Raw genomic sequence first — 17,691 nt, 5'->3', positions numbered from 1 at the left:
ATGGCGGCATTAACATTTCTAAATCAGGATTCATTTTTGAAGAGAGAAAAACGATATTACACAAATGGAATGAATATGTTGCAAGCAAAGGAAAAGAAAAGGAAAATATTGCAAAAATCAGATATGGTTTATTTGGTTTGTTGGGATTACTTAGATGTCTGATCTGGAAAAAAAAAGAATTATACAGCTTAATAGCATGAGAAGTTTGAACATAAGTGCAAACACCACAATTTCTTTTCATTTTTCCTTCTTTGTTTTTTTCCTCCAATAACTCAGAGAAAATTACGTATTTTTTAATTTGAACCTGGTGATTCCAGTGAAGATATTATCTTTATAAGTGAAACATAGGTTTCACCTGAATATGTTAAATATAGAAATAAAGCACCAGCTAAAGCCAGAAAAGTCAATTCATAGTTACTGTAAACATTGTTTCAAGAATTTAATTTATTAGGGGATAAATATATTTTGTTTCTGCTATTGTTAATCAACTGGGAATAGGAAACTGGCTTTCCACTAAATTGCATGACAATGGGAACGGCAGTTCAAAGATGATTTCTCAAAACTTTGATTTTATTGACTTTCTAAATCAATTTGGAAAGTGAATTCAAATTGTCAGATTGAATTAGAATCTTTTAAATTAATTCAAAGAATTTGGTTGCTTTTCATATAGACAGATGTTTTTTTTTAATCAATTTGAAAACCAGAGTGGAATCAAACTCATTCGCTCTTCAGTTTCAACATTCAGAGTGAAGTAGATCAGTATTCCAAATTAATTCCAATATTTGAATTAACCCGGGGCACTTTTCTGAACTAAATTGATAATTTGTATTGATTGGATTATGAATCATAGAGGACAGGTAGCATATAGATCCAAATTTCCACATCCTCATCTAGAATAGCAATAGTACTACCTGTATTCCCCCCCAAAGTAAGCCTGGGTTGTAACTTTCCTTTGGGTTCCAAAATAAGCACAAGGGCTTATTTTTTTGGGGGGGGGTCTTATTTTTTTCCTGTGTATGGCAGGCCTCTTCCTATTGCTCATGGCATAGAAGGAGGTTGCATGCCACAGCAGTGCCATCACTGCAAGGCGGGATGGTTGGAGCTGCCCCATGCACCCTGCACTAGCTTACCTCAGGGTTTTTTGCAGCCAGGCCACCCATGCCCTGCAGTCTGCCTGACCTCATGGAAGCGTCTCCAGCAGTCCCATCCAGCAGGATCCCACTTGGCTGCCGGCCCATTTCTGCTTGCTCGCTGCTGCAGAGCAGGAGGCCAAGTAACACACCGGTGCTGCAGCCAAAAGATGAGGCAGGGGCACGGAGCTGCCTCATGTACCCCGCACTGGCCCACAGCCAGGCCATCCATGCCCCAACACCTGTATGGCCTCCAGCCATGGCACCAGCACACCTCCTCCTCTGTTGTGGCCATGAACAGGCAGAAGAAGTGGGCTGGCGGCCACATGGGCTCCTGCTGCACATGGCTGCCAGTGCTGTGGATGGCCTGGCTGCATTACCTACCCTAACCTACTGAACAGCTCCACCACCTCCACCTTGCCTCGTGGCCATGGCACCATGAGCAACCAGATGGAATGGGCAGGCAACTGGCTTCACAGGTGCTTAAGTAGGGCTTATTTAGGGGTAGGGCTTATATTAGGCACACATAAAACATGCTAGGTCTTATTTTTTGGACAGGTCTTATTTTTGGGAAAACAGGGTATAGCAGTTAGACTTATATACTGCTCCGTTGTGCTTTACAGCACTCTCTGAGCGTGAGCATATTGCCCCCAACAATCTGGGTCCTCATTTTACTGACTTCGGAAGGATGGAAGAATGAGTCAACTTTGAGCTGGTCAGGATTGAACTCCTGGCAGTAGGAATGAGAGTTAGCTTGCAATATTGCATTCTAATCATTGCGCCACCACGGCTCATTACTTTTATTTGGTAAGGCTGCAACTGGGTAGTCAAAAGATTAAAAAGGAGAGAGAGGATGATGATGGTGGTGGTGATAATAATGGGAAAGAGGGAAGGAAAATTTCTTCCAAGGAACCCAAAACTGGTTTATTCTATGATATAAAACATAATTTGGTTTGTTTAGCCTGGATTAATATCTGAAAACCTCATGTGTATGAACTATAATATACTGTCTATTGCCTTAGCTATGATTCATTAATATGGCTTAGTCCATTTTAATCCTTATGAATTAGATTTATAATCATGGAGTACCCAGTCTGTATTTATAGCTAAAATTTGGCCTTATTGAAATATGGAGTACAGTAGGCAGTAAAATGGAAAGGTTTGTGAATCTCTTTGCCAATCTGATTAAAACTTTGATTTATTTACCATGCAGGTTCTGATGTTAACAATCCCTAATGATGTAGCATACACTGTGGTGATATGGAGTGCCAAATCATACATTCTAATAATATGTATCTTAGATCAGCAGAATGCAGTATTGCTAAATGTTTTGGGGATGGATGTCATTCTTTATTGAAGAATGTAAATCTATATCCTGTTTTATGGAAAGAATGAGATTTATGCCATTCAAATGGGGGACAAGTCTAATTTCTAAGTGGTCCTGTTAGTTGCCAATACTGTTTCTATGCAATTATATTTGTTAAGTACAGCTCAAGATGACATTTTGTAGGGAAATACATGCCCATTTATCAAAATAGCAAGCAAAATCAATTAAGACAAAATAACTTTCCTCATCTTAGTGGTTTCCAGTGATTTTTGAGGAGGCTGAAAATTTCAGGAGCATCACATTAAAAAAGCCTAGAAAATCCATGATATTAATTAAAACAGGCTTAAACCTTTCTCCCTTGTTGCTTCCAATCACAGGAGAAAAAAAATTGGGTTAGGTTTAGGTCACTGTTTTTCAACCTCAGCCGAGTATTATGGTTGGAGAATTTTGGGAGTTGAAGTCCATACAGTAGCCTGTTTAGGCTATGTCTCAGTGTCAACCTCCTAATAGTTGACAACTACACAAACATATGATTTTTTTTAAAAAAATAAAAAGAACTCTATTTCAACCCAAAGTAACTCAATTAGAAATCAGTTTTAGTACATGAGATCTTTTTGTACTGACCAAGGTTTAGATCTAGCTCTCAGTGAACTGGGAATTTGACACCTGGAATGTACCACTCATACTGAGCAAATGAGGATTTACATGTGATGAAATATGATATAAACACACATCACATATTTACATGTGATGAAATATGATATAAACATACCAATTTCCATACTTTCTAGGCATTCTCCCTCCCCCACTCACCCATCTATGAAAGGAATGCTTTGTAAAAGATTCTTAGTTATGGTGTTCCCCCTCTGCAATAGTAATCCCTGATAATTTTATCGCTCCATAAAGCTTTAAAGATTTCCATCCTGCATCTTCAAGAACAGGCAAACAGAAGTGGTGTTCTCCCAATCTTCGTTCTCCATTGTTCGCTAGAATAACAGGATACCTGTTACTTTGTATGACAATTGAAAATTGCAGAGAATGACTATTCCCCTTCTTTCAGATTATCTGACAGGACTGTCACCCTTTGATGATAATGTATCCATCTGATTTTTAATCAAGTGCTAAGAGCTTTGCTGATAACCGCTCACAGGATCACAAAAGGGTCTTGCGAGTAGTTACCTTATCAGCAAAACTTTTGTGACTTAGATAGGACTTGATTAAAAGTCAGCTGGATACATATAGTTAGCTTAAATCCCCAATTGCATCCCAGCAATTGTGCCTTCTTACAGTCCATTATATGATCCTCAGGGTATTATTGGTATTTTAAATTTTGCACGTTCACAGGTAATTCTGCAGCCAGTGTTTTCTTGACATTTCATAGGAAATGGAACTAAGGTGCTTTACCTTAGGTTTGCCATTATATGTTGTAACAGGAAATAGCTCAATCTTTTTGCTTTAGCTGGCAGTTGGGCAAAGAAACTACTGGAGCAGTAAAACGACCTTCTAGTGGCTTCCTGATTTTACACATCACACTGAGATAAATCATTAAGTGGTTGTTTAGTTTAGCCTATACAATCCACTTCCCCCCTCCAGCCCCAGAGAAATGAAGAGAAGTTGTTCTTAATAAAATAAAAATAATTTATTGAAACATCTGCTTCTCAAAACAGAAGATGACTTCACTGAAGCCTGTCCTTAAAGTCAGTACGTTCAACATTGACAGGAGTGTACAATGAATTCTCTATATAAACACAAACACACACACACACAGCATTCATTTGAATTCTAGACCAGGTTTTACTCCAAATGTTACATGCCCAGACTGAATTTGTCCCTAGCCAATTAGCAGATCATCATGCTCTGTACTTTAAATCAATTAAGTAATTGCTCTTTATCTCAAAGAAATCATACCACAATATTGGTATTTGTTGTAACAGTCATGAGGCAATCGGCTACATCTGCACAAAGCTGCATGATCTGCAGGGAACCACCTGCATAGGAAAGCTGATACAGCGATGATTACATACTGCTGGCTATTTAGAAACAAAAGCCAATTATTCAAAGTATTTGTCAGGTCTCACAAAAGGGCAGCCTACAAGAACAGTCCTAGAGCTTGTTTATATTTAAATATACAGAGGGCACTGGTTTTTCTTATGAGCATCAGCATATCCAGGTTCACATACAAAGCTGGATGATCCACACCAGTCCAATGCTGCACAAGACATTACAAAAACATATATGGGGAGGAAAATCAGCTTTCCTTAATAACTGGCCAGCAGTTTGTGTGGTTACCTTTAAACATTAATAGGGCAACTTGCTAGTCTGCCCAAGTCAACTATAGTTCCATCAGCTGAATAACTGTAAATTGCCCTTTGGGCAGATATCCTTTGCATCAGTTCATCGGACCCACTGAGCCAGCAAAGACACATGGTCCTGTTTCCTTTATTTGGCAAATTTATTCTTTGGATTTTTCTTCCTCTTCCTGCTTTATGAGTTCATGTCTCCTGAGAGTCTCTGCTGATTGGTGACTTTCTGCACAATTCCTGGTAGAACTCAGATTCTAGGAAGCGAGGGTAGGAATTGTTCTCCATTAAACTATAAACTCTCTTCTGGGCTGCACCGAAGCAAGTGTGTGTGGCTTCTTCAATGCTCTGAGCAATACTGTTTTTGGTCTGAAAGTCTATGTTGATCTGTAAGACAAGAAGAAATTCATAAGGATACTGTTTCACGGATTTATAATATGCTCTTCAAAAATGGCTGGGCTATAGGATATTAGATCCTCAAGTTACTCTCATTCCCCCATTATCAAATAATCAGACGCCAATTGCTATACATCTGTTGGCCAAAGCAAACCTATAGGGAAGAACAGTTGTTTTTAAGGAGTCCTTCCCATTCTGGCGCCCTCCTCCATGATACTCTCCAAACAGCATAGCATTCTGAGAACTGAGGTCCAACTCATTAGAGTAGGAGTTGGAGTAAATTGCTTTAAAGCAATTTAAGGGAGACAACAGCCACACTGAGAATGATAAAATTTCCTTTCCTCTTGCCAAATCCTCCTGCCACGGTAATTATGATTCTCAGCTTTTAAAAAATGTGCACCATGCTTCTTCTTGTACAACTATTGGATGTATGCAATGCTTTAATTTTGATCCAGAAAAGGTGCTTCAAAAATTGAACAAGCAACTTATTAAAACAAATACAACTGTTATTTGTTGTATTACAGTAACTGTGTCAATACTTTGAGAGACTTTTTGCATTGTCCACACAACTCTGCAAAATACATACATGCTAGTATTCAAACTTCTGCGTACTCTGAAGCACTGTTTCCAAATCCTAAAGCATTGCACAACTCCAATAGCCACTACTGAAAAAAAATTGTATGAGATGTCTTTGAGAATTCAATATTTTCTGAAATCTTTTATTATATAGAAGAATTCAGTTTGTGCTTTCCAAATTCCTGTCATGCATCCTAAACCTATAGCAGTGTATTGACAAAGTTCTCTAGAACTAGAGAAATAAGTAAATGGTTAGAAAATCTGGGTAGCTTTTGAGTGACATTCTCAAGCATAGACATTTTCTCAAAATTCAAAATTATTCCTACAGGCAAGACTATATATAATGGAACAGAAATCTAAAAGTAATTTTGTTATTAGAATTATAACTAGGTTTTAAAATTTGAGTGTTTTCTGTTAAGCGAATTCATCTTTGGAATAATTCTCAGCTCTTTATTAGTGAAACCAAAAGCCTGAGAACATTTTTTTGGTTTAATTGAAGTAATGAAAAAGAGCAATTTAAGTCAGTCTACTTGCCTCCTTAGGAGCTTCTTTTTCAATGAAGTCACCATAAATCTTCTTAGCTTTTGCTGTCAGTTTTTGTGGGGACTTGATTTTCTTGTAATCCTCACAGGCCAGCCAGAAGTCAATGTTCTCTTCACAAAACTCGGATTTTAGGAAAGCTCTGAAAGCTGCCAGACCATCTGCAAAGAAATGTGAAAAAGATCAATTCATGCAAAGCATCCCAGGAATGTTGTAGATGTAACACACACAATTCTTTCCTTCTCTCATGCCCTTGGATTTTTCTGTCTATCCCTCCTTTAAATTGTTTAAGAAAGATGTACCAGAACAAGCCAGAAAGAACATGAGTAAGCTGAACTAGCTGGCCAATTTTTACAAGTTAAAATATTGTAGATTGCTAAATTTAAACAATTGTGCTCTTTTGTCCACTAAGGTTTTTTTTTTTTTTTTTTTTTTTAAACATTTCTCTTTTGGACTTTGATAGCATGTGTTAACCTTTAAACTGGAGAACATGTTTATGGAAGAGCTATAAACTCTTGGAAGTCAGCCACAATGGAAAGAGTGACCCAAGTCCACTTTGCAGCAAATAGAACACAATTAGAAAGTTTAATAGGACCAAGATTTCTTTTGCGTAACTGACAAGCTAACAGAGCTTCCGCATCTTTAATCGAAGTGTGCATTACAGTTGTTTAAAAAGAACTACTGTACAATGTGTTTTTATTTATAATAACTGTTGGAAAAAAAAAAACCAGCCCTGGAAACTGATGCCATATCAAGTAACTACAATCCATTTAAAGAGAAGAATGAGACCTTAAGGATCCTGAGACTTCAAATTTCAACTAAAGTTGGGACCCCTGAATTCCAACTCTAACTACTGACGGGAGTTTTTAAACCTATGAATATTAACTACAAGGCCAACCAAAAATACAGAACAGAATTGCAGAAATACAACACATAGGCAGCTACTTCACCGAAAGGATCTGGGAATTGTGCCCAAAAAGGGGGGGGGAGCATTTTATTGCAATCTGGGGCCCAGGGAATTAAGGACTAAACTAGGAATAAATATTACTACCAAATTGCAAACATACATCAGAATTCTCAGTAGCTAAGATTCTGATTCGTTCCCTTTTGGATCACTTTTCCTGAAAACTAACTTTCTAAAATTAGCAAATATGCTTGTCTGTTAATTTTTTTAAGGCAACTTACATTTGTTAGCTAGAAGTTCATCAAATGTTTCTGACCACAGCTGAGCTTCTTCAGGAGAAGGTCTGTGAAAAAAGACAAAATTGTTTAAGGTTTTTCAAAGGACATGGAGTATATAAATAATTCGACTACATAAAGATTCATCAATGTGAAATACGAAGTACATACCTGAAACATGTCTTTTGTTGTCCTTTCTTGTTAGCCTTTGCACTGGTAGAATTGGAGGAATTCTGCAGAAAGTAATTCAATCTTGCTTTCCAATCTTTTAGGCTAAAATGAAGGGGGAAAGTATAAATAAGTTCCATTGTCCTTCTACCAAAAATGCCATATAGTTTAAATATGCAGCTAATAACTATAGATGGAGTTCAGCTTGCATTAATTTAACATTAGCAGAGCTTGGTTGTAGCATTGGTTTCCCAGATTGATTTGGAAATTTACTAACTACAGCTAGTAATAACTAATGCACATGCACATCTTCATTCCCTGAGACATGAATTATGTGAACTAAGTTATTAACCATATTTAAGAAATATTATACAGCAATGCTATGAGTTGCTTGATGGTCACTAGCCCATTCATTTACAAGAAAATTCTTATACATTGTTTGTGGCAGCGAACCAACAATGAATGTTCCAGAATACAGGTTCAGTAGTCAATAGAATGTTCTAAGGTGTATTGCAATATATTAGAGCTATAATCATGCTATAAAGTAGTAGAAAGGCAAGATAGGAAATCCCACTCATTTTTGTTGTTGCAAAGAGACCCAAATGAAAGCAGTTTTATATTATTTATCCTTAACTTTCAAAGTAAAAGTGTTTGCATGCTGCAGACTGCCTAATAATCAGTCATAATTATCACATTCTGCAGAAGCAAATTATTTTTTCTCAGCTTCCAAGGGATTCTCCTCTGCAGGCACTTTTAATTCTCTGTGGAGATTAGCAGCGAATCAAGATCACTCATCTGCAGGACTGTAATACTTCATATAATCAGCAAAAACAAGGAAGACTTCATCTCACAAGCAGCACTCACCTTCCATTCTAATGGAAAATCTACCTTATTTACTCAAGAGCTGGGCTAGTGGCCAAACTGTATGACTCAAGGTGATTTTTTAAAAAAGGAAATTTAAGAAGCAAAATTGCCTCCAAAGAATTTTAGCCTTTTAAGTGAATTAGAATACTGGCAGACCAGAATTTAGAGGGAGGACTTCCTTTGTTTCATTCTTTTTAAATGTTTCCAAAGCTATTGGATGCACCTTCATACACCCTATTTTTATTCTGTTTCACAGCACCAAAGCACAAGAGGAAGTGCTTGTAAGCCTCCATTGTTTTAATGCATCACACAGGCAACACCTATGCATGCAACTTGAGATACGGAGGTGTTGAAAATTAATTTATTGAGATTAGTCATTTTGGGTACAGTAGGCACATATCCTGCACTTGAAATAGTTTTGTAATAAATCAGCTGCTTGGCTTTGCACAATAAGTTGAACCATAAATCAAACAGCCCGAGATCGCACAATGTAAGCCATAAAGAAACTAAGGTTGACGTTATCATGCTGTACAAGGATTGATAAGCGGTCTTAACATTGTCCATCTTCCTTTACTTCCCAGCAACTTTAGAAATACGATCATTCCACCAATGCAGTGCAGTGGAAACCTCTCGGACGCGCAAAAGCCCTCGCTTAAAGCGTCCAAATTGGGCGGAAAGGGGGGAGGAAGTATCTTCCTGGGGCTTTTTCCAAACTAACATAAAGCAATTCCTGTTTAACGATGTCAAAGACTATTCAATTCAATGACCTCGGGTCTATGACCGTAATAAACTGCATTGAATTGAGTAAAATATGCTGATTGCAGCATTCTAGCCACATTTCCCCCACTTTTTTTTTTTTTTTTGCTTTCGATTTAAAATACTCACATGGTTTTTTTCATCTTGCCCTTTTTCTCGTCTTTGCTCTGGCAACGGCTAGCGCTTTTCTCCATTCGGCTGCGGTCGTGCTGGAACGCCAGAAACATTACACTCAGCATGCTCTTCCGATACGGAACGCCTCAACCTGACAGGAGACTTTAGCGTCTCTCGGACCCACGGGTCCCTTATATAGACGGGAGGCGGGGCTTCGAGCGCCCGCCTTTCGTCCGCTGATTTGCTTTTCCAGACGACAATCGACCAACACCTCCCATATAAGGCGTTTGCCCGAGAGTCGTGCAGAGAAGTGCTACTCTGACGCAAAAAGCCGTCTTCTATCCATCTTGTTCTAAAAGTACTGGTTGGTCCAAAGCTTCCTTTTCTCCCCTTCCTTTCTTTTGGCAAAAACGGCATTTTTATTTAATTTTTTTTTAAAAATAGAGCTTTTTATATAGTTACATCTTTGGCTGTCAAGGTAAAAATAGGCGTCCGGGAAAACCCTCTGCAAATTGGAAGATGCAAAATCCATTTTTGTTTGTTTCTTTTTTTGGGGGGAAGGCTTTTTTTTGGGGGGGGGGGGCGGAGGAGGTGTTTTCTTTTGCAGGCAGGTTAATTGCCAAAAGGCTATTCAAGAGGAAAGGACTTCTAATGGATGTGAACCAGTTTCACCTGCAGGTTTTTAGTACATGAGGATTAAATCCGCAAAAGAACAAAGCTTGCTGGTTTCATAGGTTTGCATTAGCAAACAAGCACTTGCTAGGATCACTACAAGAATCTTCTCAGCAAAAATGGGTTTTATAGGCTTAGGCTGTTAGGCTCCTGGGAATAAGTCCCAACGAATTCAATAAAACAACAAATTCAATAAAACATTTTTGAGTGAAGAAACTATTGTAAGAGGGGGGTTTTAGGAGAGAGAGAGAGAGATTAAGATTTAGATTCAGATTGAGAGATTCAGATTCAGATTCAGATTGAGATTCAGATTCAGATTGAGAGATTCAGATTCAGATTGAGAGATTGAGATTTAGATTCAGATTGAGAGATTGAGATTGAGATTGAGATTCGTGACAAAATTCAGAGGTTACGGGAATAAGTGTTTTGATCTTGGTCTAGAACATGCTGTTATGTGTGAGTTATTGTACACAACCCTCGCTTATCCGTCTGGTGTGTCCTGAATGCCTGCCAAAAAAGACACAAGTGATAGATATGGGAAAGTACTTTTTTCTCTGGGTGTTGATTTTGGAACTCCTGCCCCTGCCCACCCACCCACGCCCCTCCCACATAAAACTAAAACTTATCTAGAGACTGCTTTATTTGATTGGAACAAGATTAAGGAACAAATGTTCAGCCATGTGGCACAAAATAGCCCCAGGCCTGGATCTGAATGGAAACAGTTGTATTTCTTTAAATAGTTTTTTTTTTTTCCTTCATGGTCAAAGTACAGTTCTCTGGGTGGTGCTGCTATTGGAGAAGGAGGAGAATTGGATAGACTTCGTCAGACACATGGAATGGCTAGACTGATAGAGGATGAATCCATTGATGTAAGCTTTAGCTCATAAAAGCTTATGCTTTTTAATAAAATGAGACAGGTTTGTTATTGTTTTTAAAGTTGCTATTGAGGTCCCTTTGATTTTATACTAATATTCAAGCTCATAGTTAAATTGAGATTTGCACTGAATGCTTCTAAGGTCACGCATCTAACACTCTTTACTTCAATATATAAATAGATCTGTTCTTAGAAAATCAGATGGAGTACTGTATGTGATAACAAACAAGTAGGTGGAAGTTTTAATGTTTGTAAAATTCATTTCTTAGTTTGCTGATTTGGGCTATCCATACTTAGGATAATTACTAGCCCAAATAAACAAACTAAAAATTAGTTTCAATTGAATGATTACAACCCCTCCCCCCAAAAAATATTATCACTGTACAAGCCTTTCTCTTTCTTTCCAACATACATTTATGATTCCATAGCTAGTGGCCATGTATAGCATATCCCTCTGTGCTAAATTCTCGGGGATTCCCTTTCAACTTTTGCAAATGCTGAGGTTCCCCCAAGCCTGGTGATGTTTTCCTCACATAGATGATTATATTCTTTCAGTTATGTAAGTGACACTCAAGCACGAGGTTACTAAACAGGTGCACATATTTTACCCAGAGTATTATCTAATCTTATTCCTGTTTTCTGTTTGCTTTTAGGTAGATCCTGCTAATTATATCTTTTAGATAATTTCATTTAAAATAATCTAAAAAAAAATCAGCTAAAGAAGACATCTATATCATAAAACTCTTCTATCTCCTCCTACTCTTCCTCTTCCTACTGATTCTCTGCTCATATATTTGAGATTAGTTTCTGCTATGAAATTTCTGGCCAGCAGGGTCTGATGTAGTACTTCCACATTACTATTCCATGTTACATTCTTTATCCATTTCCACAGCTATAATACTTGTTTGTCTTTTTTCAGAGGGTTAAAAGAAGAATAAATACATAGAAATGTTTGTTGTTGTATTCACTAAAATCAGATTCCTGCTGAAGCACACATTTACTGAAACAGAACACAATTGTCTACATTATATCTTTTTTAGCAGATCTCATCAAAAGTGTACATCAGAAGTATCTCCCATTTGAAAAAAACTTTGCTTGATATTTAATCCATGGGACAAGAGAGAGAGAAAGAGATGATGGAAATAATTGGGTTCCCACATTGTATTCTATGCTTTGTTTGATTTAGATGCTGTATTTAGATGCTGCAGGAATACAACATTGGAATTTGTAAGACATGTTTTATTACTTAATACAGTATATCAGGGTGTCAAACTCGTGTTGTCACGTGGTTACGTGATGCATTATGACTTTTTTCCCCTTTACTAAACCGGAGGTGGGCATGGCCACAGCGTGACAGCCTGAGGGCTGCAAGTTTGATAGTAGATAAAGCCAAAATATCAGCACCATAATGCTTGCTTGTTTTATTTCACCAACACCATAACCTTTTCCCAGGAGTAGTAAACCCAGTCTGAACTGGACTTGACTATGAGAGGATAAGAAGAATACTGTAACTCTTTCCCCAATATGCCTGCATTAACATTGCCAAGGAAGACAGATAAACCTTGCTTGCAAATGGATTCAGTGTAGTTTGTGGAAATCAGTTGTATACAAACTTTGTGTTACTTACATCCAGAACAAATGCCTTTGGGGTGAACAAAGGGCAAAATCTTTGTGTGGCCTGGAAAGAGTTGAGCAACTGCAAAAACTTGTCTAGATGGCATGTAACAAAACCTGGAAGTGAGAATAGCCACCTACTTATTAGGAGCAGACAAACCAGTTGGGCTTTAAAATAGGAAGAACCTGAAACCTAGCTCTAAGCCTTACTCAAAATAAAACCAGCAAAACTTTCAGAGTCATGTAACAAACGTAAACAGAGTAACTTCTTATTCCAGCTTCCTGTTATCCTAGTATGACTTTTCTCCAGCTATAGTGCACAATGGTTTTATTACTCGTTAGATGATTCCTCACTTTCTAGGTACCTGATTTGATTTCACTGAAAAATATCTTCTAATTTATTAATTTATGGAGAATGGATTTTTACTTTAAAGCAGGAATGGGCAACCTTGGCTATTTTGAATGACTCATGAAATCACATTCATTATTTGCTTATTAGATTTATATTTTACTTGTCTTTTGGAAGTTTAATTTAACATGCATAATATTTCCTCCTTTATCTTTTTTTCCCCCCCAAAACAGCCACCCTAGGATGGGCTAGGGAATTATAGAGAATTACTGGTTCAGAATCTACCCATGTTTGAATTTCCTTGGGTAAAGCTGGTCTTAGTACTGGGTCTTTCCAAGTCCAGAGACAGTTGTCTAACTTCTGTATAAAGTCTTACAAGGAACAACATTGGGTAGTTGTGTCTGCTGCTAAACTCATGTTAGGAAATTTTTGTATCCTTCAGTCAGGATCTGCCTTAAGCTACAGCTCTAAGAAGCCTATAGCAAGATGTTCATAGGTAAAGAACAGAAATATACTTCTATAATATAGGGAGACCAATATTGAGAGGCTATTGATGTGCCTGCAAAAATAAGCAAAAATAAAAATAAATATTTGCTGGGATAAAGGTGGAAATTCTGCTACCCTCTTTCACCTGTTTCTTTTTTTGCACTTACTTTTTCTTTGTACCATTTTATTTTCTTATATTTTATATTAGTTTATTCAATGAAATTTCTAATAAAATTATTATTCGTAAAAAAGGCTATTGTTCTTAATTATATCTTGATGCAAGTTGCAAATATCAAGGTTACCTGTTGTAATAATCGTCTAGGATCTATTTCTCGTTGCCCTGTGCTCTTGTTCCAGCCCTTTGAACAGAGCTGGGTGGCTGAATCTGCCCCTAACTTTAATTTTCTTCAGTGCCCTGAGCTACATCACATAAAGACCTTATGGGACATAAAACATCAGTAAGTTCCTTTATTTTGTTTAATGGCTAACCTAAAAAGACAAAAACGGTAAAGCATAGGGCAGGCAGTTGAAGAACCAATACAAAGCAGAAAAATATGAGATCCATTAAAAAGATGACTCCATTCCATTACCTACAGTGGTGTGTTCCTCCCGGTTCGGCCTGGTTCTGCTGAGCCGGTAGCGGTGACGATATGACATCATCGAACCGGTTCTCCCCCCGCCCCCCATTATTCTTACCTTTTCTTTGGACCCATCTCCAATCTATTGCTGCCTCCTGAGTCCCAGCTGATGGCTAGAGGGAAAAAAACTGTTTAAACTTTTGCGGTGGGGCTTCAAAGGGCCACCCTACAGCTGATCAGTGTTAAAAGAAAACAAATGAATAGACCGGTGCCTGCAAAAATAAATGGGTAGACCAGTCCCTGCAAAAATACATGAGTAGACCGGTGCCTGCAAAAATAAATGGGTAGATTGGTACAGCTCTGCAAGCAGTTTAAAGCCTGGTAGACCAGTACCCCTGCTAAATTCTAAATAATTGTCACATGACCCTCAAGCCACACCAACAAATTAAGCCATGCCCACAGAACCGGTAGTAAAAAATTTTAGAACCCACCCCTGATTACCTACCATTGCTTGAAATGCTGCAAACATAAACAGAATCCACTGACAGAAGTGAGAGCAGTATCTGAGTTTTCTAGTTTACCTTCTAGATACATGGAACTTCAGTTTCTAACTAAAGCAAAAGGATAGGTACAGACTACAACCCTTCTTTATATACAATTTGAAGTTCATGAGATAGCATTTCCTTCCTTACAGATAGGACAGTACTGTATTACCTTAGTGACACACATTTTACCATAAATCATGGTAACGAAAGAATGACTATTTTTTAAAAAATGGTGTAAACAAGAATAATAAATAAATAATGATAATAAAAATGTCCCCTTTGACTTGTTCATCCATTTTTGAAAGCATTTCATTACAAAGTGGGTTTATCACTGCAGAAGAACATTTCAGAAGTTCACAAATGGAGATAAATTTGGAATTCGTGAAGGTTCCCTTTGAGACTCCTCACATGATAACGATGAATGGAAAATTAGGACATTTCCTCTCTGTGCTTGGCACTTCTTGGTGAGTGGAAACTCTCACAATGTCTCCAATGTTTCCCTTATCTTTTTTTTTATTATTATTGCAAGCCTTTTTATTGCTTTATTTCAATTAACCATAATATTGGCAGTGCTATGAAAAGAAACTCTTGCCATCTTTTTATAGGCACAAGAGGAAGGAAAAAGCAAATATATGTTCAAGACTGCCCTAAAAATAAGACTATAAATACATTCTTGCTATGGGTCTGCCTGAACTCCTATAAAATTAGTGGATTATAAAGCATGATCTAGATAGTTTTCTCTCCATGTGTGTATTTTTAACCTAAAATGATATTGCAATACCACAGCGTTAGTTGTAATAAAAAAATAACTGCAGCTTGTTTTGGATTATGAACATCCTCATGTTATTGGAATGGGTTGCTGCTACATATTGTTTTAAAGCGGTGGGTGGGGGAAGATTACAGTTTAATAAAACAAGGCACTTGCCTTTACAAACAGCACAACAAATCTTTTCACACCAAGATCTCACCCCTAGCTGTATAAAAGTGATATAATTTAACTGAATTATATTCTATGGATATCTAGGGTCATATTCTCACATCCCACTGACTTTGTCTTAAAGGTGCTTCACAACCTTTTTTTTAAGGACGTGCACGATCCAGATTTCTTCTCATTTCCAGCCCATACCTCTGCTTAGCTCTGGATTTTTTTCATCCAACATGGAACGGTATCCTATCTTCTGACACAAGTTTTGCTATGTGGATGATTTGAGTGGCTTTGGAGGTGATTTACACAAGAATTGGAATCTTCCCAACTACTACTAGTTAATTTCAACTGCTGTGGACATAAACCAGGGGTGAAATCCAGCAGGTTCTGACAGGTTCTGGAGAACCGGTAGCAGAAATTTTGAGTAGTTCGGAGAACCAGCAAATGCCACCTCTGACTGGTCTCAGAGTAGAGTGGGAATGGAGATTTTGCAATATTCTTCCCCCAGGAGTGGGTTGGGAATGCAGTATCCTTCCCCTGCCATGCCCACCAAGCCACGCCCACAGAACCGATAGTAAAAAAAAATTGAATTTCACCACTGACATAACCCCCTTCTTTTATGACTACTGATTCCTCTTGCATGTTTAGGTTTGGGCTATTGAATTTATGTATCACCAGTAAAAACACCTCTACTATCTTTTGAAAAAGTAAAGGACCAGGACATAATTAAATCACCTCAAAGAGGACCTGATCTTCCACATAGAGCACTTGGTGCTGCTTTAGTGACTGGAGAGATTCTGATTTAGAATCAGAACCTCTAAAGCAGGGGTGGCTTTTTTCTCTCTCTCAAAGCTGGTATCTTTAAGATGTATAGACTTCAATTCATAGTGCTAGCTGGAAAATTCCAGACGTTGAAGTCTACACATCTTAAATGTGCGAAGTTTGAATAACAACAGGCCCATTAGAGTGACGTTCTGTATATAAAATGGTAGAGCAGAGTGACTCTAAATGAGCATTTCTCGCAGGGGTGTGAAACTGGTGGCTCGCGGGCTGGATACGTCACACGTAGGCCACACCCACCCCAGCTCCACAAATGGGAAAACTCATAAAATGTCACCTGACAGCAACATGATGCGGCGAGTTTGACACCTGTATCTTAATCAGTTGGAAGCTTTTTCCCAATAAAAGTCTAATAAGCAAAGTATGTCCTTCCCGATCTAGCCTATGTTTTAGCAATGGTTTGGTGGATGTTTATCCAACCAGCAAGAAAATCCACCAATCACTGAACCACAAATTACCCTGCTGTAAAATGTAAGGACTGCGACAGAGTAGTAAAGTCTAGCTCTCTGGACTGTGAATTGTGCCAGAGTGTTTTTGTGCTCCCTCACAAACTGAAGGATAGCAGAGCAAACTAGCTCTCCGGATGTGTTGTAAGAGAAATCCTGTTGAACTTTGTGCAGGTTTTATTACCTGTGTAAAATTGCCCTTTGAGACTTTCATCCTGTAGGCATTTATTGGGAGTCCACCCTATTGATTTCGGTCTTTAAATAGGCACCGATAACAAACTTCTATTAATAGCTAAGCATGTCTAAAATTTCTAGCCCTGTATTATTTGTGGAGCACTTTTTGAGGAGTGAAATGTGTGTTTAATTAAAAGTCTCATGTTCAATGGTGATTACTCCCAAGTAAATGTTTAGAAATAGCAACCAAGGGGTCATATTTCTTAAGGTAATACATAAGAAAGAGCATGCACTTTTTTTTCACAGAGTGGTTCACCATCTAAAAGCCTGCATGTTCGTTTGTAGTATTTTTATCAGTTTGGTCAATTTGTAGAGATAGGTGCCTTATTTAAATTATTTGGGGGTTTACCCAGTGGTGGGATTTAAATAATTTAACAACCAGACCGGTTCTCTACCCTTCCAACAACCAGTTCACCAAACTGCTCAGAAAGTTAACAACCGGTTCTCCCGAAGTGGTGTGAACTGGCTGAATCTCACCACTGGGTTTACCTTTTTAAATGCCTGCTTTGATAGTTTTCTTTCATAGACAGAGCAGCACACAGCTACGCATTAGCAGTGTGTTTAAAAATAAAGTAAATCACATGCTCCCTAAGCTTACCTCAGATCACCCTCTGCTGGTTGCATTTGCAAAAATGCATGCAGTATGTATCAAAACACTATCATACACATATAATCTGTTCTGTATTTTTTTTTTTAAACTGGTCCAATGGTTATTCCTTTTTCATGGTGGGCATTTTACCTGTTGTGTTAAGCACATCAACAGATCTATCTCAGAGTT

General features: G+C 37.9%; 1 protein-coding gene across 1 annotated transcript; it reads right to left on the bottom strand.

Moving 5' to 3' along the window:
- Window positions 1-4,071: 4,071 nt before the first annotated feature.
- On the bottom strand, window positions 4,072-9,500 carry RGS2 (regulator of G protein signaling 2). The gene is made up of 5 exons (XM_070940965.1): window positions 9,366-9,500; window positions 7,620-7,721; window positions 7,455-7,516; window positions 6,264-6,430; window positions 4,072-5,144 (listed from the first exon to the last, which is right to left on the bottom strand). The coding sequence occupies exons 1-5, from the start codon at window positions 9,473-9,475 to the stop codon at window positions 4,950-4,952; spliced, it is 636 nt and encodes a 211-aa protein (XP_070797066.1). The 5' UTR covers window positions 9,476-9,500; the 3' UTR covers window positions 4,072-4,949.
- Between the last annotated feature and the right edge of the window lie 8,191 nt (window positions 9,501-17,691).

Source organism: Pituophis catenifer, unplaced genomic scaffold, assembly GCF_029215685.1.
Source record: "Pituophis catenifer annectens isolate HBS135680 unplaced genomic scaffold, rPitCat1.0.hap2 SCAF_3, whole genome shotgun sequence".
Taxonomy (NCBI): domain Eukaryota; kingdom Metazoa; phylum Chordata; class Lepidosauria; order Squamata; family Colubridae; genus Pituophis; species Pituophis catenifer.
The sequence above is the reverse complement of the archived record's forward strand: the minus strand, read 5'-3'. Positions and strand labels throughout refer to the sequence as shown.